At 43.9% G+C, this 25,548-nt stretch overlaps 1 protein-coding gene across 1 annotated transcript; it reads left to right on the top strand.

Annotated features, from left to right (window-relative positions):
- The first annotated feature begins 1,010 nt into the window (after positions 1-1,010).
- On the top strand, positions 1,011-25,029 carry LOC119657109 (protein obstructor-E). Its single transcript, XM_038063868.1, has 4 exons — positions 1,011-1,257; positions 24,069-24,272; positions 24,329-24,523; positions 24,596-25,029. The coding sequence occupies exons 1-4, from the start codon at positions 1,206-1,208 to the stop codon at positions 24,781-24,783; spliced, it is 639 nt and encodes a 212-aa protein (XP_037919796.1). The 5' UTR covers positions 1,011-1,205; the 3' UTR covers positions 24,784-25,029.
- The last annotated feature ends 519 nt before the right edge of the window (positions 25,030-25,548 follow it).

Raw genomic sequence — 25,548 nt, 5'->3', positions numbered from 1 at the left:
AAGGTGAAATGAGCTTCGTATAGAAAAAAGGGTTGTGGATCTTGTTTTAGGTGATGATTGAATATGCCGGACATAGTTCTTTCATGCGGATAGATATAAGGAGCGGGAAGTCATTTTTAACTGGTTAATACATTTTTCATAGGAGACTGCAACTGCAACTGCAAAATATACGTGCTAGTATCAAGTTCTCTCTCTCTCTCTTGAATCTACCCTTAAATCTACTAACACTTTTTACTTTAAGAGACCCAGGAAGGACTATATTTGCAATGTAGTGATCTTCTCCTGCCTCTTTTCAGAAGCCTGATTGAGTTCCTGTTCAATAATATAGGTCTTTATTTAGATAATAAGCATGGAGAAGACGGCAATGCAACACAAAAAGGATATTCTTAGATACGTGAATCATAAATTTGAGGTTTTGAACTTTTAAAAAATCTGACTAAATAGCTAAGATGTTGATATTTGGATCATGATGGACTATCATCCTCTTTAGGGGATGGGATTGGCAAGATGTGGAAATGGTGTCCTTGTGTTAGTTTCTGCTTACCGCTTTGTTCCCTTAGCAAAACACTTCTAAATATTTCATCCGAAGTTAGATTTCAATAATAAATGAAAGAAAGATATTCTAGGGACACGCTAGGATGGAGTACTATAAAGTCTCAATTTTGTGTAGCCCTCCCGGTAATTGCTGCTTAGATCATTGCGCTCAATTCACGGCACCATCCATATCTTACCTTAGGTTGTCAGATTCTGTTCGACTTGCTGGGAATCGACCCTCAAAGTGGAAGATGTGCCTCGAGAGATCAGCTAAGATAGTTACTGATGTTGTTAGTTTCATTTGGATACCCATTGGTCATTTCACTCTAAGTACATGAATCGCGCTACAACCAGGTTAGCGAGTATCTTTCTTGGTTAGTTGAGGCTAAAACTTTAACTCTTCAGATCTTGAGATTTTGAGTGGTTTGTCTTGGATTTCATTGAAAGACGTGGTAACTGAGCCCCACTCGAATGTTGCAAGCGATCGCCATCAGTTTGTGTCCAACCACGGTACGGAATAGTTAATTCAAATCGAACGAGGTCTGCATAATTTATCTAAAATTTTAGTGTTCCAGCTAAAAGCAACCGTAACCAACCGTAGTAGTAAGAATATCTTTTGTGGTGGTAGAGGCAAAGTTGTAAATATTAATTGCGAAGATTTATGCATAAAGATGAGCCGTAAATTGTGCACGTTCTTACTTCCCGTATTCTTAGCAGCCTTTGGTGAGTGACAGTAATTTTAAGTATCTTTCTAACTGCCCAGACGCAGCTCAGATATGGATTTCGACGTATGTGGACTATTTTCAAGGAAAAACTGTTGAGCAATCGACGGCGGTGAATGTGGCTCGTTTTGCATTATCATCTGATAGTCGCCTATTGCCCAAGCCCCAGTTCCGCTTCAATACCTGCAAAATTATGCAACTGATCCTATTTGATGGCGGTGAATTGGACTGTGCTCAACGAATCTGCATGAATGCTTTTATTGCAAAATCTTATTTGTTGTGAAAATTGTCTTTTGCATATTTATTAAGTTGTTTAGTTTTCGCTGTATTGAGTCGTCAAGATTTGTGTGCTAACGTTGGGCCACGCTCCTATCTTGGGTATCTTGGATGCTTCTGCTGCTGTAGGCGTATCTCGCTGGTCTCATTAATGCGATATCTATAATTATCGGGACGTGGTGTCATAGAAACGGCGCTTTGAGTAAAGTGTGGAATAACTGATTCGCGTTACATAAATGCCAGTCGGCGCTTATTGGACTGGTTTCACTGCTCGTGGAAGTTGAAGATCTTGAACTATTGTGTGATAAAGTCGCTGGATGAAATCTGATTACGAATAAATTCATACGTTTTAATCCTATATTTCTTGTCGTTCTTTTAGTGTATTCTCATGGGAGATATTCTGATTGAATTTTTTAATTTAGTTTTTATCAAATTTTCAAATAAATCCTTCTTACTGCGCTGTTAATAACGAATAATTATCCTAAATTTACAGGATTATTATTATTCTGTTACGGGAAAGTCGCACCGCGTCCTTGAACTATTGTGCCCCTTTTACTGGTTATAGTGTACCTATTGATCATAGTATCTCAAGCAGGCCTATAACCGTTAGGAACTTTAGTATGTTCCCTACTTCTAGATCTTTCAGCCTTGCATCTGGTGGTAAGTGTTCTCCCAGATGCCTCGACCTACTTTGCACAAGTGCCAGCCACTGTCCCAGGACGTGCATAGAGGTTTCGTCCTCCTCCTCACAAAACCAGCAGGCAGTGTCCGTAGATATCCCTAGCTTTCCTAGGTGATAGTTCAGCCGACAATGACCAACGAGAATTCCCACTATGATTCGGAGGTTCTTTTTGGTGAGGTTTAAGCAATTCTTTGTGCGCATGGGTTCGTATCCCTCAATAAGCACCCTGGACTGCTCCATCCCTGGTAGGCCCGCCCAATATAGTTCCCTCAACCGTTTCTCTTCATTTTTTAGATCCATAGCCATGAAACCGTTTCCGATTCCACAGAAGGGTTCTGGCCCGTTTAAAGGCATCCCTGCTCCCTTCTTGGCTAGAAATTGTAGTTCTTTGGATTTCGATATTCGGATAAGGGTTTCGTACGGAATTCTGTTACTGACAATCTATCTAACTGCGAGTATTGGGCAAAATAGAAGCAAAAACACTTTGACCATGTTCAGTGGGATATGCAAGTCGCGTGCGATTCGTCAATTGACTGCTCAGGGTAACACGAAGGATCATCTGTTTATAAATTTTTGTGGTTAGCGGAGAAAATCTTCAAACAAAATTACCACATCCCCTTCAAATTTTTTACTGTAAATTACCCTTTGTATATTACCTTTTCCAAGATATTGATTGGTATCTCTTTCCCAGACCATAAACCATTGCGCTTCCCTTTGAGTCTCGTAAAGTATTCCCTTATATTAGCAGTTCTTCACAGGTTACATTCGTAATATTGATCCATGGTCTCTCTTTTTGATAAAACATCGTAATCAATGTTGCTCAATCTGGGTGTGTTTCTCCTCCTCCTCCAATCCAATCTTCGTTATTGTAGGTAAAGGAAATGGAAAGAGGGAAGATGGGTAGCGTACTCTGCACTGAGAAAAGCTCTCTTAAAGAAAAGGGTCTGGATGAACGCTCCACCTTTTCGAAAGCATTCTTGGGAAGGAGACCAGATGCCAGACCAAGGGCACTTCTAAGCAGGGAGTTGTCTAACTTTAAGGAGGATTGCACAGAGAGAAGATGAGAAAAGGAGCTACGACTGCTAACATCGAATCAGTGGCAGGCGAAATGGGGTTTACCATCGAAAGTTAAAGGTCTTGGGTGGAGCTCAGATTTGGGCGAGGTTTTAATCAACTAGCACATCCAGGGGCATTTTCTCATATTTAGTAGCTACTGACTAACCGAGCTCTAGTAAACCTGAGAGACGAAGGTTATCCTTGCTATATTGGTTGGAAGAGGGAAGGTCGTCAGCAAAGAATAGAAAGAAAAAAACAAAACAAAAAAAAGTGGAGGCCTTAGAATGGAATGGAAAACGAACGGTATATGGAACCTGCAAAAGAAACGCTGTAGGACCAGTTAGAAAGGTAACCGGTTAAACAGGAAATAAATGACAGCAGAGGCGAATTTGAACAGAAGTAGCGAATGGCTTACGGAACCCAAGAGTTTAGAGACATCCGCATAGATCCTGTTGAAAAGTTGGGCATTTCACATCAAATTTTCGACAGGTATATCAGGTTGCTAACAAGGGGCCAGTGTTCTTTAGTTGTAAAGCGGCTAAAGTGAGCGGCTAACCGGTCGTTGTCACAAGTCTTAAGATTTTTTGGGCCAAAAGGATAAGCGAGGAATAGAGTGACAATTTTCAAAAAAGAGGAAGATCGTCACTTTTCATAAAAACTATGTAATTCGAGGTCTTTGGTAAACCTATGCGGAGAGGGGGAAATTCACCAGTTGGGTTTAGCGGGACCATCGGGATCTGATCCAATACATTGGTATCAAAATTGTCAATGAGGTAGTCTATTAACGAAGGGGTAAGAAGGGAACATACTGCACCGGGGTAGACTAGAGGAGTTATACACTTAGTACTACATGGGCAAGTGACATAACAATTGGGGTAAGCTAGTAATGGAACCAATAAGAGTGAGAGAAAACTGGGCGGAGATGTGCAGTGTAAGACCAAAAGGTACAAAAATATCCGAACGTTCCTTTCAAGATGGAATTAAAGATAATGACGTTTCTAAGGATCGCAGCGCTTCAAAATTAGCGGAATCATCATGTCACTTTATCTGTTTATGTTTGTGACTACCAAGGAGATCTATAGAGGCCATATATTGGCTTTGTTTAAATTTTTTTTGGCTACTAAAAAGTGATTAATTAAGGTAACCTACATCTGCCTCTACTTACATCTTCGACTAATATGGAAATACATCTTCGGCTAGTACTGCTGTATGCTGCCCAGAGAACTCATCGAAACGCTGGGAAATGAAAATATCTTTTTTCTGAAAAATATTTTTTGGACTAAATTGAATTTCATAAAAATAACAGATTTTCACTGGTGTATGAAGTTAAGGCAATGGAAGAATACGTTTTCGGGGTTCTCTGGTGTACATTGGCATTTAGGACAATTCGTGAAACGATGCCTTTGCCAGTGCTTCTATCCAAGGCAGTGTTGATATCGCCGTGGTCCCGTTTAACCCATTTCTTAATATGCGGGATAATTTGTGCACCCGCCAGGTCTTCGTAGTTGTATGACCTAAGATTTGTCGATCACTATCGATAGATTCAACCAGTGCTATTTAATGTTTCCTTAAAATCGTTGTATAATCTCAAGGTGATAAGTCTACAAGTTGGGTTTGGTCACTTTCCATGTGCTGCTCCCATATAGGAATACAGAAAGCACAGAACAGTCTCAACTTGATCTTTTTGTTGTGATAACTTCATTCCTAAACCAGAACCATGCAACCTTCCAACTCGAATTCCTCTGAGATTTTACCTCGATACCGCAGGCACGTGTTGCTCTGAAGATAGATGCTAGTTTCTCCCAAATGCCCTCTATAGCCGAAACCACCCTGCTTTCTGCCAATCAGATGTGCTTTGATACGTTCTAGGATTTTATTATCTAGTATCTTTACAACACACTCACATCACACTCAAGGCGGGTGACCCTTTTTTTCGGAATCTTAACGATCATCTCCTTCTTCCAGTCTCTGGGAAAGGTTTCGAAAGAAATTGCAGGAGCAGCGATGAGCAACTCTGCGGGACCACCAAGTTCAGCGGCTTTACTGTGTTTGAGCGCATGAATGACGCAGATGATTTCTCTTTTACTTGGAGGGGTAGCTTGCGTCCGAATGACTAGCCATTTCACCTCAAAGATGTGGAACTTCACCGTATGTGATACGGTTAAGAACCGTGGTGAAGTGTTTCTTCCGCCTCTTCAGCTCCTCATTATCATGAATTAGGAGTAGGTGGTTAACGTCTCTCACAGGATCATCGAAAGAGTTTCTACCACATGCCCCTCCACCTAAAACTTACTGCATACCTTCGCATCACCTTTAGTAAAAACTTTTGACGGATTAACTAGCTCTTTAGTGATGCGGGATACGATTCTAAAATCATTACTATCTACGTTGCCTTCTACTTTCCTGGCTAGGGCAATAAGAAGTTACCTTTTCTCACGGCGTACAATATATTGAACTTTACGGAGGGTTGCACGCTGTCAGAGCAGCAGAACGTAACTTTCGCCATCATTTGCAACGATCAATAGAGTCTTCCTTCTCTTACGTTCACCCCATCCACTTTCATGAGTCTGCAATCAGCCAGATCTTGTAACGGCTGATGACCTCAGTTGTGCCCGAGAAAGCGGCCTTGTGAAGGGCGACCCAATGCTCTCAAATATTTTCAGGTGAATTATTAAGGACATCAGTGGTTGCATTAGCAAGATACCGCTCCTACTGACAGTTGGGTCATGTAAGTGGTCGATGTCGAATTCTTGAACCTTGAGAGAAGCACCAGACATAAAGCGCAAGCGGCTATTAGATGGTAATCCGTTTCAAGCCGCTGTCAGCGCCTCTTTTTTTACGCACATCCACGAGGCAACTTCCAAATCTACTGTTGATCGCAATGTGGTCAATCTGGTACGGTTTTGATTAGTTCAAACACAATTGATCTTATGAGAAGCTCTAACTGCAGAAATTCACAAATCCCCCACCATTATCGTGACGGTCGCCAAAACCATTTTCCCCCATCTCATGGCCGAGCAAGGGGTTGTCAGAACGCATCTTAAAATTTAGATCACCCATCACGGTCACCATGTCACCATTAGGAAGCCTCTTCTGAACTGCTTGTAATTGATTAAGAGACCGCAACCTGCGGTAGTTGTCAGAAACAGCCTGATACCACATTCGCGTCTACTACCAATCGGCTTGTCAAAGTAGAAAAGTACATTACTGCAATATTGCCAACTTGACCGTAAAGGGTCGCCCGGAAATTTTGAAGCTCCATCGAAGTGCTTCGGCAACCCGTGCTTACATACCTCTGTGCTAACAGGTCGTAGGAATGTGGGGAGTGCTTTGAGCACTTCGATCTCTCACGTGTAACTGTAAATCATATAAAATTCACATGTCCTTTCCGGTGCGTCCTGAAAAATAAATACAAACACGGCGATTCGCGTGCACTAATTGAAGTAAGTAACACGCGAACTAAACCTGAAAATGAAATAAAAAAAGGCGACTTGACCGCGCGTATGGAGCCGTTAATCTCCGGACCCGCGTGCCGCGATCGGAAAGGAGGATTCATGACGGATTACATCCTCCATTAATGTTCTTTCTACCTCAGATATATTATGGGGCGCGGCCTTTGAGGCTCGCACTCTACCTTGACATCCTAAGGTCATGAGGACAATGTAAAAAAAAATTAATTCGTAAAAAAAAATCAAGGCCTCCTTCTCCTTAAGAGCTCTCAAAGATCGGTTCATACCAGAATATATTATTTTGTTCTGGTAATTAAGAAAGCAACGTTTTATGAATTCAACTTGTAAATGTTCCTTAAAAAACAAACTTAACTAGATATTTATTCTTGTTTTTGAATTCGTATTTCCGATCTTTCTGTTTGTTTTTCGCACTCCACCCTGTTGTAATTGAGCACATTTCTATAATCCACCACCTCTGATTTTCTTTCCTTAATTTTTGAACAACCCGAAATTGAATACTCCATCTGACCTCGACAGTTTGCGATGCCAAAGCTATCGAAACGTCTCCCTCCCTCCAAGATACACCTTGGTCCAGCTCCTCCGCTGTCCATCGATCAGCTGGTCCCATTTCTCTTCGTTCTGCTAAACAAAGCCTTGAACTTAGAAGCTCATGCCGCCTCAGCGGCAACAACAACACCCCATGCCTCGCTATGAACAAAAGAACGATAGACCATGCGCCCAACAACACGGTGATCTCTTCGCTATGCTGGAACGTTGCCTTGCGAAAACAACAACAACGTTTCAACATTATGTAGGTGAATGTAGATTATCACATCATTCGCTTGCATTATTTGGGAAATTAAAATAAAATTTCCAATTGTGCTAATGTGAATAAATTCTTGGGCTTAGGGGAAAGGGACTAGCAGTTAGTTTTTTTTTATAAAATAAGTAAATTTACTCAATTCAAAAGTTACTTGTTGAGGTTGAAAGTTAAAATTGGAATGTAGGGATAGGAATGGGTAAATTGAAAATAGTAAATTGGGGAAGCTAAGGAGTGGTAGGACGGGAGAAAACAAAGGAATGTTGCATATTATGATATTACAAGCATTCCGCAGTTAGATTGTCAGTGGACAAGGCAAAAAAATTTTGTCTATGTCGCAAAGCCGCGGCCACTGCACTTTGACTATCTCTACGTTCCGCCACCAGTTAGAGTTAGAGACTCTTCCGATAGGTTTTAGTGCGGATTCTATTTCCAAGGCTTCGTGAACTTAGTTCGTAGTGTCTTCAACTGCCTTTGCATTCTATGATAACTTCTTGCTAGTTTAGTCCGTTTTTTGATGAATTCCATTATTTTATCACCAAGTGGGATGAAAATCGCCCCCGTTTTGTCATTTTGTCTAATATGGCCCTTGTGATCAGGCGTTTGAGAGGTGCCCTCTCGCTTTCCTCCCACTATCATCTCGCATCACTCTCTGGGAGGTATTCTGAATACCATTTTTAAATTGGAATTTACCAGGGGATTTAGATGATTCAATAAGTTTAGAATGAATAGGTAGGTTTGTATCTTCAAATGCCATATCAGTGACACAATGATTGAGGATGGGTTCTCTGGTGTACATCATCACTTTTGTAGGCAAATGCATGGTTCACAATGGAGGGTTAAAGTAATATGTCCGAAAACACTCTTGACTCCTTGCAAAACTGGTTCAAAACTGATCATAAGTGTTACGATACCCATTATCTGCTCATTCATCAATGCATTTACCTTCCAATTTGCGCAATTCTCTAACCGTTCCAAAGTAGAACATGTGTCCAACTTACTACATCCACCTCATAACATATTGCAAGGTACCCACCTATGCCTACTTCCTTTCTAGCCGCAGCCACTTTTTCTTGAATTTTTGATTGACGAACTGGACCACTGGCGTGTTGTAGAAATATCTTAAACAAGTGGTTGATTTCTTCAAGGAGATCTGGTGTAGGTTTTTTCTGACTTCTGTAGAACAGCAGTGATTGTTAACTGGTTATATCACAAGTAACGTTATCTAGTATCTTTGCATCTTGTTCATGGTTTCGAGTTGGTCGAACGATAGTGATTGGGAAAAGTGAATTCGGAAGTGGTCAGTGGTCATATGCGACTGTCCAGGCAATCACGATTGATTGCTTTTTCGAGGTTTTCACTTTCAATTGAATGGTTTTTAATTAACTAACGCAATTGCGAGTGCCAGGATATAAATAATGCCATTTACAATTTCATATTCAAGTAGATTGGCCTCTGCCAATTTTAATTATTGAGTACCCAATTTTGATATTTGTTCAAATAAATAATTCGTTTGAACTGAACCTGCAAAAAAGCTCATATGCACATGTTTTAATTAATATGAGCGCTCGATCTGCATTACAGCAAAATGTCCTTTCAGTATCTCAAAATAATGAATGGTGCCACTGCGTGATTGAATCAACTTATTCAAGAGTTGATTTGTTAGTTATTAACTATTAGAAATGGATTAGTTTAGTAGTGTGAGGACATTTTTGATAGTAACTCGGTCCAAAAAAGTTGACTGACGGTTTCAACCAGCGCAGAGGCAACTTATCAGACGCTGCCTCACCTCTGCCCTGGGAGCAGCGTGACCGAAAGTAGCGACAGGTGGTAATCGCTTTATTTACATATAATCTCAAATGCGACATGAGTGCGAATTATATTCAAGTGAAATCCGTGGTAAGTTCAGATCTAAACCGGGCCAAAGTGAATTTTTTGTTGAGGATGCTGGGAGTCCTGAGTCCGCACTCACTTGATGACGGGCCGGACCACTTGGGAAGCAATTTACTTCCTCTCTTGTGGTCCACCGACTCCTCTTTTCTGGGTTAAACACACAATTTTTCCAAAAAAGTTGACTGACGGTTTAGTACATCGCAACCCGGTCCTTTCGAAGGAAAACTGATGTCTCGACATCAGTTTATGTTTTGCTGAAGCTGACTCCGTGAAGCACATCCCTTACGTGATCCTTAATCCGTTGTCGAATTTTTCACTCAAAAAAACCGAGGTATTATCGAAAATTCCCTAATTTTCATTTAACCAATGGCAGGATCTGCATACAAGTAGAGAGACGGGGGGCAAGTAGATTACCAGAACCTTACAAAAGTGGCCTGTACATGTAGTTGATTCACTGTGCTTTACATAGAGGTTTGTGGTCCTTATCAAGGGTGGGGTCGTCTCAAGAATGCATGTTGCTTTTACTCAAGATTCCTGGGAGAATAAATAACTTTAGCGGTCTACAGGATGCCTGGTGATGGATTTTTCTCACAAATGGCATGAACAGTGTTCCTTTAGTTATGGTAGATATTTTAGTTTAAATTTGCTTAATCTTAAGAATGCTTTCAAGTTCTTCTTCCTGAAAAGATGCATTGGTAATCACAATCCCACCTTCTACAGAAAAAGCAAGTATGACAAGTATCACCGACCGCTCTAGTAGTAAAAGCTAGACGACACTGATTTCCTCCGACAAAACAACGATATCATTCCTTTGATTCGCTCTCCTAGGAGGAGGAGGATTGGTATGTGTTGAGAGTGTGACTTCTTTCTTATCTTTCTGCTTTCGTATGTGCAGAAAGATTGGAAAAACCCCTGCTGTCGACAGAATCTCTGGCAATCTGGTAGGCCATTGCTGCTGGCGAATTTTTGCGCTACTAAACCTCCCTCTAGCGATATATGCATTTGCTTACTGTTGAGGTGGCCAATAGTTTTTTCCAATTTTTTATTAAAAATTTAAACAAAATTTTACAACAAACGAAAAAGAACTAAATTTCAAAGTAAAGATCATTTAAATCTATGGCTCGAATCCATCCCCTACATTCATTTTCAACGTCAACCAGATTGTTGAAGCTGCAGCCACGAAGATAGTACGCCATGGAACAACCCCCAACGTGGGGCCACAGTTGTTGCGTTCGTAACAGCGTTTAATATTATTTTTATTGTCGACCACACGCAGATCCGGAAGTTGATGGAAATTGTCCTGGATTCGAGCTGTCAATAGGAGATATTCCGCAGATTTAAAGGTGGGAGAGTTCTAGTCGATTTCCAGTGATATCCTAGTTGCTGAGCGCTGACATCTCCAAGGCACCAGTACCATGAACGCGGGACAGAGTGTCAGGAATGACATTTTGTGTCCTCTTGAGATGCTTAAGAGTGATCCTGAAACCTTGAAGCTCCAACGCCCATCAAGCAGGACGACCACTCAAATCGCTTTGACTCATCAACCATTTGAGTGGAGCGTGATCAATAAACACTTCAAATTCATGTCTCTCCACGTAGGCCCGGAGCTTCCTAATCGCCTGCATCGCAGCCTTCTTCTCCGTCACCGTGTAATTGCTTTGCGCAACGTTAAGTTTCTGCGCCATAAAAGCAATAGGGACCTCGTCTCCTTCAGGTGTTACCGGCACGAAAACCGCACTTATGCCGTCTTTAGTGGCGTCGCAATGTACAGTAAACGGTTTGGTGACCCTTACATAGCATATTGGTCAAATTGAAACGGTTGGAAAGTTGCGGATGAATCCACGGTACCAACTGCAGACACCCAAGAAACGACGTAACTGTCCAGATAGGTGAACACCTGATTCCTCAGATGGGATAGAATCACCTTGTCCATTAGCTCACATAATATTTGGGGAGCATTGCACAATCCGAAAGGCATTGTTCGGAACTGGTACAAGTGTCTACCTGGGATAACAAAGGCGGTCTACTGTAGGAGGACATGTAGTCAACATTGCGCTCGCCCGAGATGATTGCCCCGATTTGACTCACTTGACACAAAGAGTGATGTTCGCATATGGTCGTAAGTCTCCCTTCGGCTTGTCCGCTAGCACTTCCGACGAAAGGAATTGATGTGCCCTTTTTCGTGTAGTCCAGTAGGCGCGGACGCGAGGAGTGGACTATGGACTATGGACATGACAAATCTGCAAATTAGTTGATGCAACCTCTCCTATGTCCTCGGCCTGACGATGGCAAGCCACTGGTGATAGTGTGCTCCCCCTCTGGCCGTTTTTGATACACACACAGTGCAACCAGGTTTGTAATGTGAGGCGCGCCGTAGTCGCAGCAAAATACCTTACGAAGCGCCCGACAAATATCCTAGCGATGACCAGGTTCTCAACAGTTCCAGAACAGTGCAGTAGGCATTATAATTTTGAGCTATCATTCTCTTGGACGCTCGAATGGGAAAATTCCGAATCGCTGGAGACTTTGCTCACGATGGAGTTGAGAGCGGGACGAGAAGAGGGATGGAGTAAAGGGTTCGGTCTCCGAGAAGTTCCAAACTTTCTCCTCCATCGCTCTTCATTATCCAGGAACTCCAGTTCTCCAGCTGCCTGACAAAGCTGCGCTATCTGAGCAGAGATATCCTAAGCGGAATGCTCATCCCTGCTCGTGGCATATTGAGCAGTTCGTCGATGGCAAGGGGCGTGGATAGGTGGTCTACAGTTGTAGAATAGCCTAGAGATCGTCGAAAAGCTCTCCTTCTCCCTGAAACCGTTCGTCGCACAGTCGATTCCAGGGCAGAGAACCAGCCCTTAGCCGAAACGTCAGTGCCATTCTAGGACAGCTCCTGCTAACAACAAGTGAAGATGCCGAATCAAGGAGTGAAACTGCTTTCCCAGTGTATTTTCCGTCATTATTGCCACCCGATCCGGCCCGAGCCGGGATCGAGTCAGAGGCTCCCGAGAACTTCAGGCCCCCTCCGGACATTATCTTACCCACGTTGTCGCCCGGGTAATGGCCACCTCTGGAGAATCTGTTCTGGCCGGTAGTTGGTCTTCGACCGGAACTCAAAGATGGCAAATGCGATGCTGTAGCATGAGAAGTTGGCATCATCAATTGGGCTTCGAGAATATCTGGTTTTACCCTACGTTCTTGCTTCGAATTTATCTTAATCCAACCCTCCCTATTGCTTTTCAACTCACTTGCCAGAAACATCCTCGAATCGTCATGCTTTTGAAGCTGTACAACATAAATTCACCTCGACCCTCTTCTTCACAGTTGCCATGCGTTCTCTAACAAACATTTTCTGTTAGGCTTTCGCAAGTACAGTTAACTGCGACTCGATCATCACCATGGGCTGTTCAGAGACGGAGCGATAAGCAGACGCAACCCGCCTCTGTACTTGCGCAAGGGACTTTCGATACACTTCCTTGTTAAAGCTATCGGCCCGTACCTCCACACGATAGAGCAGAATAGACTGCGTTGTGCTCATTAGACGACATCGTCTAGTAGATGTACGACCTCCAATGTTGTCCATTAACTGACTTAAAGACGAAACTCCAGTTGCCTTGGTTTGCCCGAAAAACTCATCTTTGAATCGAACGCTAATCGATGATTATCAACATCAATCAATCAATCGATATGGGACGAAGGGTAGGCAGTTTTTAGTCGACATTTTTTTTTTAGTGAAAGTATGAGCATCCGTTTACCCGTCGCATTTGTATGTCAAATTTATTTTTTGCATGTTCAATAGTGCGTCGGTCAACAGATACCACAACGTCATCTGCGAAACTGACCAAGGGCGACCCTTCTGACATGTTGGGTTTTAGCAGACTACCGTACTCTTCCAGAGATCCAGTTCTAGGATGGATCCGTTCGCTATCTAGTCAGCAAAGCTGAATCACTGACTCACCAAGCTCACCTTAGGCGACCGCTTCCCGTAGTCACAGCTACTCCCGAAGAGCACCAATGGTATCTTGGCCTGTGCGGAATCCGTATCTTTAGAGGCGTTAGCGAACATCGTGGGCAAAATCCGCGAGGTGCATGCGCGTTTCGTGGTCAGTGAAGTGTCGCGGGAGGGCACTGGCCAAACTTCCGAGCTTCAGCAGACGGTGCCATCCCTCACGGCTTGCGTTTCTAGGCTGGCGGTAACAGTAGGAGTTTTGCGTTCGGAAGGTAGGTCCTGAACTCGTTCGCAGTCCATCAACCGAAATGGATCATTGGGTAGTCGCGCTTGGGAGACCTCAATGAGTCCTGCAAATGTTGGTATTTCCGCATCTTTTGCCGGCAAACTAAAGAACTTTACCAGCCCGTGTATGTTCACATCTTCAAAAAACTGAACTTTTTGGGAGCTCCGACGGAGGTTACCCAGAATGCAGCTCCATGGAGCCTAAAAGCGTATAGTCTTCAAGCAAGCCTCATTATTTGGCCGAAACAGCCATAGACGTCTCAATTGTTTCGGTATCGCGGAATCACAAACTGATTCCGCAATATTTCAAATTATCAGGTTGACACCCACGGGGCCGGCGGAACAATCGATGAGAACCAGTCTGCCGCCAATAGAAAAAACTAAAAAGACAAAAAACGATCTCCATGTGTGCGCTGAGGGAAATTACTCCGATTTTTGAATAAGATAATAATAAAATATGATAAAGTATCTAAAATAATTTAAAGTTAAGTATAGATACCACATCGTCTCGAACCCGGTACCTGGTAAGTCGGGACCCTACGAAGCTGGGTCCTTGTTTCAGTACTGTTCACTGGATCAGCTTTTACTAGTCCAGCGAAATGCGCAAGCAACTCTTGAGCACAGTGCGTGTTGATTTGTAGGATACGGATCATGTTACACGCATACTAGCTCTTTTCATTTCCGCTCTGAAGACCGAACACTACTTCGAGACGCCAGTACATGATACGCTCTCGCCAGAGGCGCCATATAGAGAATGTCCTTTTTGTGACCGAGGGAGTTCCTGGGCTATATCAATTCGGGGATTGGTTACCTGGTGGCCTCGTCTACTTCGGTGTTTTTCTGAGTGACACCCAAGATCTCCGACTTCCATTAAGCACGTGCGCTCTAGGCTAGAAACTGGAACCTTTTTCTTCCAGCAGTCCCTTGGCTTCCTTACAAAACATATCTTTGTTTATTCTTAAGTCCGAAACCTCTTTTGACGATCACTCCGGCACCCCCTGTTTTCCGTAGGCACTTTTCTTCCGCTGGCATGATCTTATAGGAAATCCTGTTGAGGACTTCTGGAAAGGTCTTGCCTTTTGTCAGTTTTATAAGCACAGTATTCTGCCTAGTCCTCGTTTGGCTCCATTAGCCTGTTTTTCACGCTGCTGACGTTTTTCTAGAGGAACTTTGCAGACCGGATATGTTTCACAGTTGCCTTGCATTTCCTGATAAGTCGTTTCCGTTCAACTTCTGTAAAGACAATCGACTGCGACTCGGCTTACATTCAAAGCCATCAGGCCAGTTTCAGTGTTTTACCCTCTGCCTCTTCGTGCTCCCTCCAGAGTTTCACATTTTTTTGGGGAGGGGGGTGGGGGTGTCACAGTCAAAAAATGGTGTACCTTCACTGAAAAGGCCATAACCCAGTTCCTCGAGACCTGACCTGCGCTTAGGTGATCCTGGAACTCTTAATCGAATCAGCGCTCGTTCGTGACAATGCGTCCACTAATTGGGTCCAATGCAAACTACCTGACTAAAGTCTCAAAGGCAGGCCTCCGATACACACCACAACTGCCACCTTGGTAAAGCTAGGCTCATATCAACCCATCAGTGTCGGTCATGACTTTTCGACGGCTCCGGGGGCTCTCGGTTCGCTCTTCATTGAGAAGCTTTCTCAAGGATACTACCTAGGACACAGGTATAACGCCAGCTAGGGTGTCTGCCCTACTTGCTAGGGCACCTCGGGGACGCCAGTCATTGTATCGTAAGCGACCCGTTAAGAGTCATTGACGACCCTCAAGATGTATTCGTATTTTGAAAATTGCTCTTGTTAGCAGCGGTAACCAAGCTTATATATTGTATCTAATTTTCACAATGCAATCTTTTTTTCCTAAAGCTTATTTTCCAAGCAAATGAATGCATATGAATATCAAAAACAAACACACTTTTCTCTCATTTCCTTTCAACTGGAACAATTCCTTTTGGAATCAGAAACAATTCCACTTTAACAAATCATTTTCATTTCATCTGAAATTCACCCACTCCTTCACGGCAGCATATGGACGACTCCTTAGAAAGTAGCACATCCAAAAGCGACATAAGTTCATACATTATTCGTTTTTCCCAGGAGAAGTGCTTAGCTGGAAAGGAAGAAAATAAAGTCTGGAAAATTGTAGATGCTCATGCTTTGAATGCAATTTCTATTCGAGAATGAATGATTTCGAATTTATCTCGTCGTTTTGTGAAATTCAGCGCGAAGGATTTCAGATAAAGTCTACCAACATACATCCGTAGACGTAGATATGCCTGTCCTATATGCAAATGGGACTGCATATATGGATGTTGCCATGTGGAATTCATCTTCAATTTAGATTTAAACACACAACGTTGACGATAATGTCATATATTGTTTGCTTGAAACTTTGTTCCATTGCAAACTCTCACTTTCACCATCAAAGAAGTGCTCATTCTTCAGAGTCAACATGTTTGCGCATCACTACGTCCGTATTATGTACATTTGTAAGCAGGAGGAAGTGGTACGCGGTACCAGCATCACATATGGTACCTAGTTTTCATCAAGTTTGAGGAATGGTTTCGTCTACTGGAAATATCGATTCGATTGGGTAGAGGCACAGGTGACTCTCTACCCAGTCCAATTTTCAGGTGGTCTTCAAAGGACATTGTTAGGTGGTTGAGTAGCAAAATAGATGGCTTTTAGTCCTAGCTCTCAAGGAAGCCCAAGTGTTAGGTGGATGGGATTCCACTTAACTATGAATTGAAACAATATAGAGGACATGTGTCTAGTTTGAATTACCTGTGATGTGTAGGGTTTTCTTAATTGCAAAACCGAAAGACGGGGCCTAAATTGTAAGGTTTTTTTTGGCTCCCATAGAGCCTGCATCTTTGCGGACTACCCTTCTACCATATAAGATTTTTAGGGAGGGTTCGTAGAAGTAGATCCAATTTCTGTTTTCACTGAATTTAGGTTTTTAGCTCTAAACACCTCCATTGGTATCACCTGAGAATCTAGAGATTTCGACCCCCGGTGGGAGTTCATTTTTAGCAAAACCACCTTTCACCAGGGTATCGATATTTTGCCTGCAGCCTCACACTCCTCCACTGTTTCACTTGGTACTTACATACATGAAAGTGGGTACTTGTGGTACTCATCTTGATTGCAATCTTCAACTCACTTGAACAAAACTCTTCGGAAGTGTTTGCCACATGAGACTCTACCGTCTCCCATCACTTCCGATTTCAATGACCTCTCCTCGTAGTTCATCTTTGAGTGCGTTCAGACGATTAAACCACGTTAATTATGAAAAATTTTATTACCGAAAAATCGTTTGAACCAATGCCTGCTGAGTGTAGGTTACTAAGTTATATTGGTAAAGTGGTTTGTGGAGCGCTACGGGTTCAGTGGATGCTGTGAAAGCTCCACATGTAGAGCTCACATGACGCCAATTATATGGGAATAATGTTGCGTATGCGGTATTGGTTTCATTGAATTTTAATGGTACTTTCGATGCCTAGGAAGTCATGAAAGTAAATTGAGGTGGTTGGGCCAGAGACATTTGAACTTTAGCTAGAAGGAATGTGAAGTGAATTAACAGAGCGGATTGAAGCTGTAGTTAGTTGAGTGGAAATAAGATATTTTACCTATTCCATACATATCTGAGGTAGTGATACTATTTTTTTAATTGGTTATCAATCAATTTATTACAGTAAAATCCCCTTTCTAATTTCAAGGAGGAAAACCCTGTTGTAAGTATCAATAGATTTATCTGCACGTCAACCCCAATGAAAGGGGTAAAAAGGGTAACAGAGAGTAGGACCAGGATCGTACATTGACTTTTCAATGGCTTCCCGCCTACGGTGTTCGCAGGTTTTAGCGAATCCGAGAACATTCTCCAGATGTAGAGAGTGGGCAGATTTTTCATTGAAGAAAACCTCGTCAAGGTGCCTTCGTCTGAGATCTGAGGAGGCCGGGCAGCTGCATAAAAAGTACAAGGTCGTCTACTCGTCCTCCTCACATTGGCTGCACGTAGCCGAGACCACCACCCCAATTTTCTCCATATGGTAGTTTAACGAGCAGTGTCCCGCTAAAAGCCCTAAGGGTTTCCATGTCCCACTTCTTAAGGGACAACAAAAATGCCGCCCTAGTGACCCTAGGCTTTTTCACAAGGATTTTCGCCTGCCGGCAAGAATCCAAATTTCTCCACCCGGCTTCGTGAATCTTTGCAATTTTACCCTTCCGAGTAGACTTGACAGTAGATGGTCAGATTCCAAGAGCTGGTTCTGGGCCCACCATTATGGATCCAGACCCTAGGCGAGCCAGTCTGTTAGCCTTCTCATTACCATTATTCCGTGGAAGACTCTAATTCACTAAAACCTGTCCTAATCCGGGGCATAGGAAGTATCTATAGATACTATACCATGTGGAAGTTCAAAACCCAATCGGCTTACTGATGTTACGGTGAGAATTACAGCTTAAGGTGGATGATTGTCTCCACTTGTAAGGGTCTTCTCAAGGGAAATTCAAGCTGTCCCCTCTTACTTACAAACCTCGCGCTCACTGAAAGGACGTGCTCCGGGTCATCATATTTATTTACACATTCAGAACAGAAGGGGAATCGCATATTCTGGTTGTCAACGAGTTTGGGCTCTCCAATATTGGACATTACGCCAATTAGCGCAGCTACAACTTTCCTTGCTTTCTCGATCGCGTGCGTCAAGTGTTTCTTGAGGGGTGGTCCGTGATGCAGCATAGCACTGAGATATTTGCTGAACGGCTTGGACTCTATCACATGCTGATCCGCATGAAGTTTAAGAACTTCTTTCACATTGTGGTCGCTAAGTAGCGCAGTCTCAATCCTGTGTTTTGCCGATTCTAACCTATGTGGCACCAGCGACTCCTTGATCAGCCTGACCGGCGTCACATATACTCAAGATGTTTGTCTATAATCACAATTGGGATATCGCTTATAAGGGTAGTTTGGCGAGGGAGTTTGATGCCTAGCAAATGGTCATACATCACGGTCCAGAGTAATGGTTCCACCGCCGATCCTTGAGGTCTTCCGTCATTCAACTGAGGCACGAAATAGTCACTGATGATTATTTGAATATGCGTGGGAACATTCCGCTGGCTTTGGTATCTGAGTACATATTTCTTTAGCAATTCAAATTAAAATCGAGGTTGAAAATTCGCGGTCCCGCCACCCGGAGAGAAGCAACAGAAAATACAAATTCATTGTTACGCCATCGTCTTCATTACTATCACCAAAATTAAATTCTGCAACTACAAGTATCACCCCATCATCGAGTTAAGCAACAGTGACCGATTTACTACCATTGACATCTGATGAAAGCAATCTGGACCCTTCTCCACTCCGGCCTCCATTTGGTCGTTCGCAGTGTGGCTACGGCGGTTTTGGCTGCCGCGGAGGGCATGAGTTCACTCCTTGTGTAAAAAAACCTTATTTAAATCGGTTCACGGTCTGTCTGTCCGCCTGTCCGTCTGTCCGTCTGTCCGTCTGTCCGTCTGTCCGTCTGTCCGTCTGTCCGTCTGTCCGTCTGTCCGTCTGTCCGTCTGTCCGTCTGTCCGTCTGTCCGTCTGTCCGTCTGTCCGTCTGTCCGTCTGTCCGTCTGTCCGTCTGTCCGTCTGTCCGTCTGTCCGTCTGTCCGTCTGTCCGTCTGTCCGTCTGTCCGTCTGTCCGTCTGTCCGTCTGTCCGTCTGTCCGTCTGTCCGTCTGTCCGTCTGTCCGTCTGTCCGTCTGTCCGTCTGTCTGTCTGTCTGTCTGTCCGTCTGTCCGTCTGTCCGCCTGTCCGTCTGTCCGTCTGTCCGTCTGTCTGTCTGTCTGTCTGTCCGTCTGTCCGTCTGTCCGCCTGTCCGTCTGTCTATCTGAAAGTCTGTCTGTCTGCCTGTTCATCTTTCTTTTTTTTCAGCATTGGAAGGTGGAAAGGCTCAAAACCTACTGCTGGTTCCTGCCATGCAGTTATGTAAGCCTTCTAATCACTAAAGCCACCTCCTTCTCATTCCACTCTCCCCACGGGACTGGGAGTATTGCGTCGTGGGGCTGGATCAGCTTTTAACTGCGGCTCATTATGGCTCCCTCCCTTCCTTGTTTTCGTTGTACTTCTTGCTGCCTAAGTTGTTGGTGAATAGCTTGCGGTTCCTTTACAACTTGGTTCCAAGTATCCGTTGACTCCAGCATGAACTCCACAATGTTTTCGGGTATTAAGCGCCTCTTTGCGGCCGCTTCCAGTCTTGTTCGGTGCGCGGTGAACCTGGGGCAATAAAAAATGACATGCTCATGACATGGTAACTCGTAGTGACCAAATCGATATAAATAAGCACTTTGTTCTCCAGAACAGTTGCCCAAACTGAAGTGGCGTAGAGTAGCAAGGAGCTGATTACCCTAGAAAGCAGAAGACATCGGCTTTGTCTTGGCTCATCAATGTTCAGTAGTATCGTCGAGAGAGCACGCCCGCGGTAATTTTTCTACGACCTGTGAAACTTTTTCTTGCGCGCTTCCCGACGTCTGCCTGTTTGTCTGTCACACGCACTTTTCTCAGAAACGGCTGTAGCCATTGACACCAAATTCGGTGGAAAGGTGGGAACTGTGAACGCTCACGCATACAGTGAGTTATATCCTTTTACGTTGAATTTAATGGGAGGTTCCCATACATGCGAAAGGGGGGTGTACGTTTTTTATCACCAAATATAGTTTCCGAAGCCGGTCTTAGTTTTGACATTTGGTGGAAAAGTGGGGAGTGCAGGAGGTCGAAAGTGATCATTTCTATAACGGACCCAACATACTGCAGATAATTTCCTCTAATACGTCTTAACATTAACCAGTTTGAATGAGATGAGCGCACTCTGGCTATCAACAGTCTCCTCGCTGGTTTCGATCCTCCAATATAGGCCATCATTCCATTTAGCGCAGCTACAACTTTTCCTGCTTTTTCATTTGCGTGGGTCAAGAATTCCTTGAAGAGTAGTAGATAATCTATCATAACTCCGAGACATTTGCTGAACGAGTTGTACTCTATCATATGCTATCCCACACGAAACTTAAGAACTTCTTTCAACTTGCGACTGCTCACTAATGCAGCCATAGCCTTGTGCTTCACAAAATCCAACCCCCCAGCCACTCTTTCAGAAGCTTGACCGGTGTCTCACATGCCCGGACAACATCTTCAAGATGGAACGAAAAAGTTAACTGACGGTTCCGTCCAGGGCAGAGGCACCTCATCAGACGCTGCTTCATCTCTGCCCTAGAAGCAGCGTGACCAAAAGTAACGACAGATGCTAATTGCTCCATTTAAATATAATCGCAATCACGTAATGGGTACAAATTATATTCAAGTGAAATCCGTCATAAATTCAGACCTGCCCCTAGGGCTGAGGTGAGGCAGCGTCTGATGAGTTGCCTCTGCCTTGGACGAAACCGTTAGTCAACTGTCCCCCCAAAAGGTATTACATCACGGAGCGGAGTTAATTCACTTTAGCTATTCCTTCTATCTCTTATGTGTGATGCGAAACCAAGGTAGTTTCAGAGATGAACTCGACGCACGGCTCCCTCAACTCTGCTGTCGCAAGTCAAAGCGGACGCATTGCATGCCTCTCGTCCTGGTCGCGTTTCCTCCCTGGACGAAGAGCATTAGTCGAGCCAAGGAGACTTATTTGTTCGTGCCCCTGTTGAGGATGTAATAATATTGAGGCTGTAATAGTGTCGGTCTCGCTCGAGCACTTTGAAGGACCCCCCTCATAAGGTAGCTGCAGCGACCTTCGAGAGCGTCCATCCTAATCAGGACGTGCGTACGGAATTCGAGACCCCTGGGCAAGGCAGTCACGGTTTTCGCATGGTTGGCGGATGGTCGTGGCTTCAGTTTTGGCATTGCGTCCTTGAGCGGACGCAACAGACAGATAGCGTTGAGTCCCGACATGATGTTGGGTCGTTGGGGAGTTTTAGATTGTCCTCGTATACCGGCTCTGCGGGACTTGCATCAAACTCTTTGTGATTGTCTGTCCGTAATCCATGAAGGACGAATGGCAGAACCTGCCAAGAAAGATCGTCTTGGGCCATTATAGCGGCCTTCAGCGTCCTGCGCAACCTTTTGAACATCGCATTGGACTACGCGTGGTAAGCAGTTGTTCAGTGGTGTCTATAGCTCAGGAGTTTGCCGAACTTTGAGAAAGGGGAGGACTCAAACACATGAGAGGGTGGAATCCATACCCGGCAGAGGGCCTCTGTACGAAATTATTCAGTAATGTATCTCAGAGGTATTGCTTCAGATCACCCCGTGAATCTATTGAAGATTGTGAGACAGTGCCTGAAACCGTGTGAGTCTTACAATGGGCCGATTATGTCGAGGTCGATTGTGTGGAAACACTTGGTAGAACGCGGGGACACTCTTACCTCTTTCCTCACATGCTTTGCAGTTTTGCACTTCTGGCATGCGATCCACTGTCTGCCCCAGGAATTAGTGTCCCTGTTCATGGACGGCGAGAAATACTGACTAATCGATTCGTTGTCCGAACGCCTGGATGCGCCAGGTCGCGCATGGTGTAAAATATTTCCTTTCGGAAATTGGCCCAGAGTATGTTGCCTTGGACCATTGTCTGACGTTTCGCAGCATATCCTCGATGTTGAGCCGAAGGTAGGAAAGTCCCTATTTATAAATTTGGAGTTGGTTTTCAAGCAAGATAGGAAACTCCCTATTTATAAATTTAGAGTTGGTTCTCAAGCTCTGAAGAACTGCGTTATCCTTCTGCGAATCGGCGATTGCCGGCAAACCGGCAGTGGCGGGGATCTTCACCTCTGCAACACGTTACAAAGCGTCAGTAACCACGTTATCTTTTCCAGACACTTGTTGAATGTCGGAAGCGAACTGGCCGAAAAAACTCAAGTGCCGAAGTTGGGGCACTTTGTGGGGTTTTTGTTTTAAAGCAAAAGTGAGTGACTTGTGGTCCGTGAATAATGTGAACGGCTTGCCTTCAAGGAAATACCGGAAGAATTGCATGGTACGCCGGAAGTAACTGTAGTTCTGATAAGCGGTATTGAGTTGTTTGGAGAAGAAGCTCAACGGTCCCCGGAGTTGATTCACTTTTTGGTGAGAAGCACCTATGCCAATGTCTGAAACGTCGACTAATACAGCTAGGGGTGCATCTTGCTGGGGGAATGCCTGGAGTGTAGAATCCACCAGCTGTTGCTTGTTGGACGAGTGATATGGGATAGCGGTTTGGAATGGTCTGAGCAATCAGATATCCGTATTTACCAGAAGAACTCCATTCGCCACTGGGCTTCGGAGCCATGTGAAGTGCGAAGGTCAACAACTGTTTGAATGTCTGCAAATACCCTGCGTGCGTTTCCATGCATTAGGGAATGTTCCCTCCCACATGTACGCTTCCAAGAATATGACGAACATGTCCGGTCTGGATTTTAGAGCGAACTTAGAGATCTGTTCGGTATGCTGTCCAGATCCGGAGCTTTATTGTCACCTATTCTGCTGCAGATCTCCAAAAGATCGTCCATAAATAGTGTAGGAATTGCCGTCACATTTAGAGATCTCTGAAATGTGCCAGCATCCCTCTTTTACAGGGAAATAACCCCTGCATGATTTACAACAAGAGAGTAGGTCATCTAGTCTGTTGGAATGACCAGGTCGGTCTATCGTCCCATCACAATTCTATACGGTTTATATCCGTTTCTGAGCAGAGCTCCTTAAAATATTCTCCCTTGTTCCGCTGGATGGCAAGCTTAAGGTTTTTGGTGAGCTACCTAGTATATATACTCCATTTGTTCCTCATCTCCCCTCATACCTACCGCCCTCTAAGCCGTTCGTTTGGCTCGGTGGCAAGTAGATCGAAGGCTAGCCAATTCACTATTCCACCTGTAGTTGGGTTTTTACTGGGGAAAGAGCACCTCCTAGGCATGGACGCGATACATGCCTTGGCGATGATTTATGTGATATGGAGAGATCTCTCCGTGGGATCGCCTGTCTTAAGAGGTTGGCCTTGTCACACTTCGTAAAGCTTTCCTCGTTTAATGAATATCCAGACCAGCTTGAAGCCCTACTCGGCTTTATGTATCCTGTTTTCCTGACTTGTGGCTCTTTCTTCAGTTCAAAGATGATTGGTGATTGCTGTTGGTGTAGCTCTCTCAGTAGGTAGCAGTACAGGGCTGACAAAGGCCAGGTCTTCGATTGAAGAACACCTCCCTTTCCGAAAGCTGCCTGCCTCACCTTCATCTGCAATAGTCTTCCGCCCTTCCGCTACTCTCCCTGCTTCCTCACTCGAGGGCTAAAGCCTTGACGTCACCGTGGGCGTGGGTTTCATTTTTTTATTCTACCAAATATTGTCGTGTTGCATTTTTTGATTTTCCCAAATAATAAGGATGACTATAATATGATATAATATTTTCAGCTGTTGGAGCACCAACCTGCCCAGAACAACACGGAGTTCAAGCCTATGGCCATCCTGAAAGATGTGATCAGTTCTTCCTCTGCACGAATGGAACATTGACGGTTGAAACCTGCGAGAATGGGTTACTTTATGATGGCAAAGGAGCAGTACACAACCATTGCAACTACAATTGGGCTGTAGATTGTGGAAAGCGCGTATTTGACCGTAAGTTTGTCCTTCCTTATTGCATTCTTTAGTACTCATCGGTATGCATTTCTCAGCAACACCAATCTCAACACCTGGATGTGAATACCAATTCGGAATCTACCCAATTTCGAATGAATGCTCAACCACTTTTGTAAAATGCGCTTACGGAGAGGCAATCCAGACACCATGCGAACCAGGATTGGCATATGACCACAGAATCCACGCCTGCAACTGGCCAGACCAGCTCATCCCTCACTGCAATCCAGAAGGTATGGATCTAATTATTTTTACTGATATCGCATTTGTATGCCTCTGACTTATACTTGGGGACTTATTTTCAGCTGTCGTCGGATTCAAGTGCCCAACTCGTCCCCCACCAAACTACAAATCGGCTGCTTTCTGGCCCTTCCCACGATTCGCCGTACAAAGTGACCCTCATCGTTTCATCACTTGCGTTGAAGGATGGCCCCGTCTAATTTCTTGCGGAGACAATTTGTTTGATGCCAACGAACTGTCCTGCCAAGAATAGAGCCTCGATATATCCTAGAGCATGTGACACCTCGTTGAAGATAGAATTCTTCTTTGTACAGCACCAGCAACTAGACATGTGACTTTTTTTAATTTATTAAATGGAAGGAGAACAAACCCGTCTTTCGGCTCTAGAGGAAAAGTTCCCAGAAGTAGTGTATTACCATATTTTTGTTTAATAACTAAAGTTACCAGAATGTACACCATAAATGTATCACCTCTCATAAAGTAAAATTTAAATATGGAATTGTTGTCTCTTTAATATATTTTAGGAAGATTAAATTGTTTCCTCTTTTTCTGTAATTAATTATCCAAGATTGTTGGTACAGTTTGTACTCTTTTAACATGATTTGAAGGGTATGTGAGATCCCAATGAAGTTATAAAAGGACTAGTTCATTTCCGAAGATGACGGAGATTTGGGTCATTTATCTCTTGTCTACTTTGAGATACAGAACTACTTTTTCCTTCCTCGCTTCTTTTACTGTGTTGCTGGATTATATTCATAAAAATGGGGTATTCCCTGATTCATCCCTTTAAAGCTGCTTTGTAGCTCTCTGGACGTCTAGTATCGTTTTAAAACCTTACGTTTCTCCCGGGTTTTCCGACAACCCTATACTTCTCCTCTACTGTTCTGCGCCATGTGATTCTAGGATGACTTACTCGTCTGCCACCTTGGGAAAGTGGGTTGCATTACATGGCATAGCCAGAAATGTATTCGTCACTCTTTCTTAAAGTGTGACCTGTCCACTGCTACTTCTGCCATCT

The sequence above is a fragment of the Hermetia illucens genome, chromosome 5 (genome assembly GCF_905115235.1).
Source record: "Hermetia illucens chromosome 5, iHerIll2.2.curated.20191125, whole genome shotgun sequence".
NCBI lineage: Eukaryota > Metazoa > Arthropoda > Insecta > Diptera > Stratiomyidae > Hermetia > Hermetia illucens.
This window is presented reverse-complemented; position numbering and strand designations above follow the sequence as displayed.

What these genes read in the sequence shown, in the direction of transcription:
- LOC119657109 (XM_038063868.1), top strand. Translation starts at nt 1,206, where the DNA reads ATGAGCCGTAAATTGTGCACGTTCTTACTTCCCGTATTCTTAGCAGCC. An exon ending in TGGAAAGCGCGTATTTGACC is followed by an intron (nt 24,273 to 24,328) that starts GTAAGTTTGTCC and finishes TGCATTTCTCAG; the next exon opens with CAACACCAATCTCAACACCT. An exon ending in CCCTCACTGCAATCCAGAAG is followed by an intron (nt 24,524 to 24,595) that starts GTATGGATCTAA and finishes ACTTATTTTCAG; the next exon opens with CTGTCGTCGGATTCAAGTGC.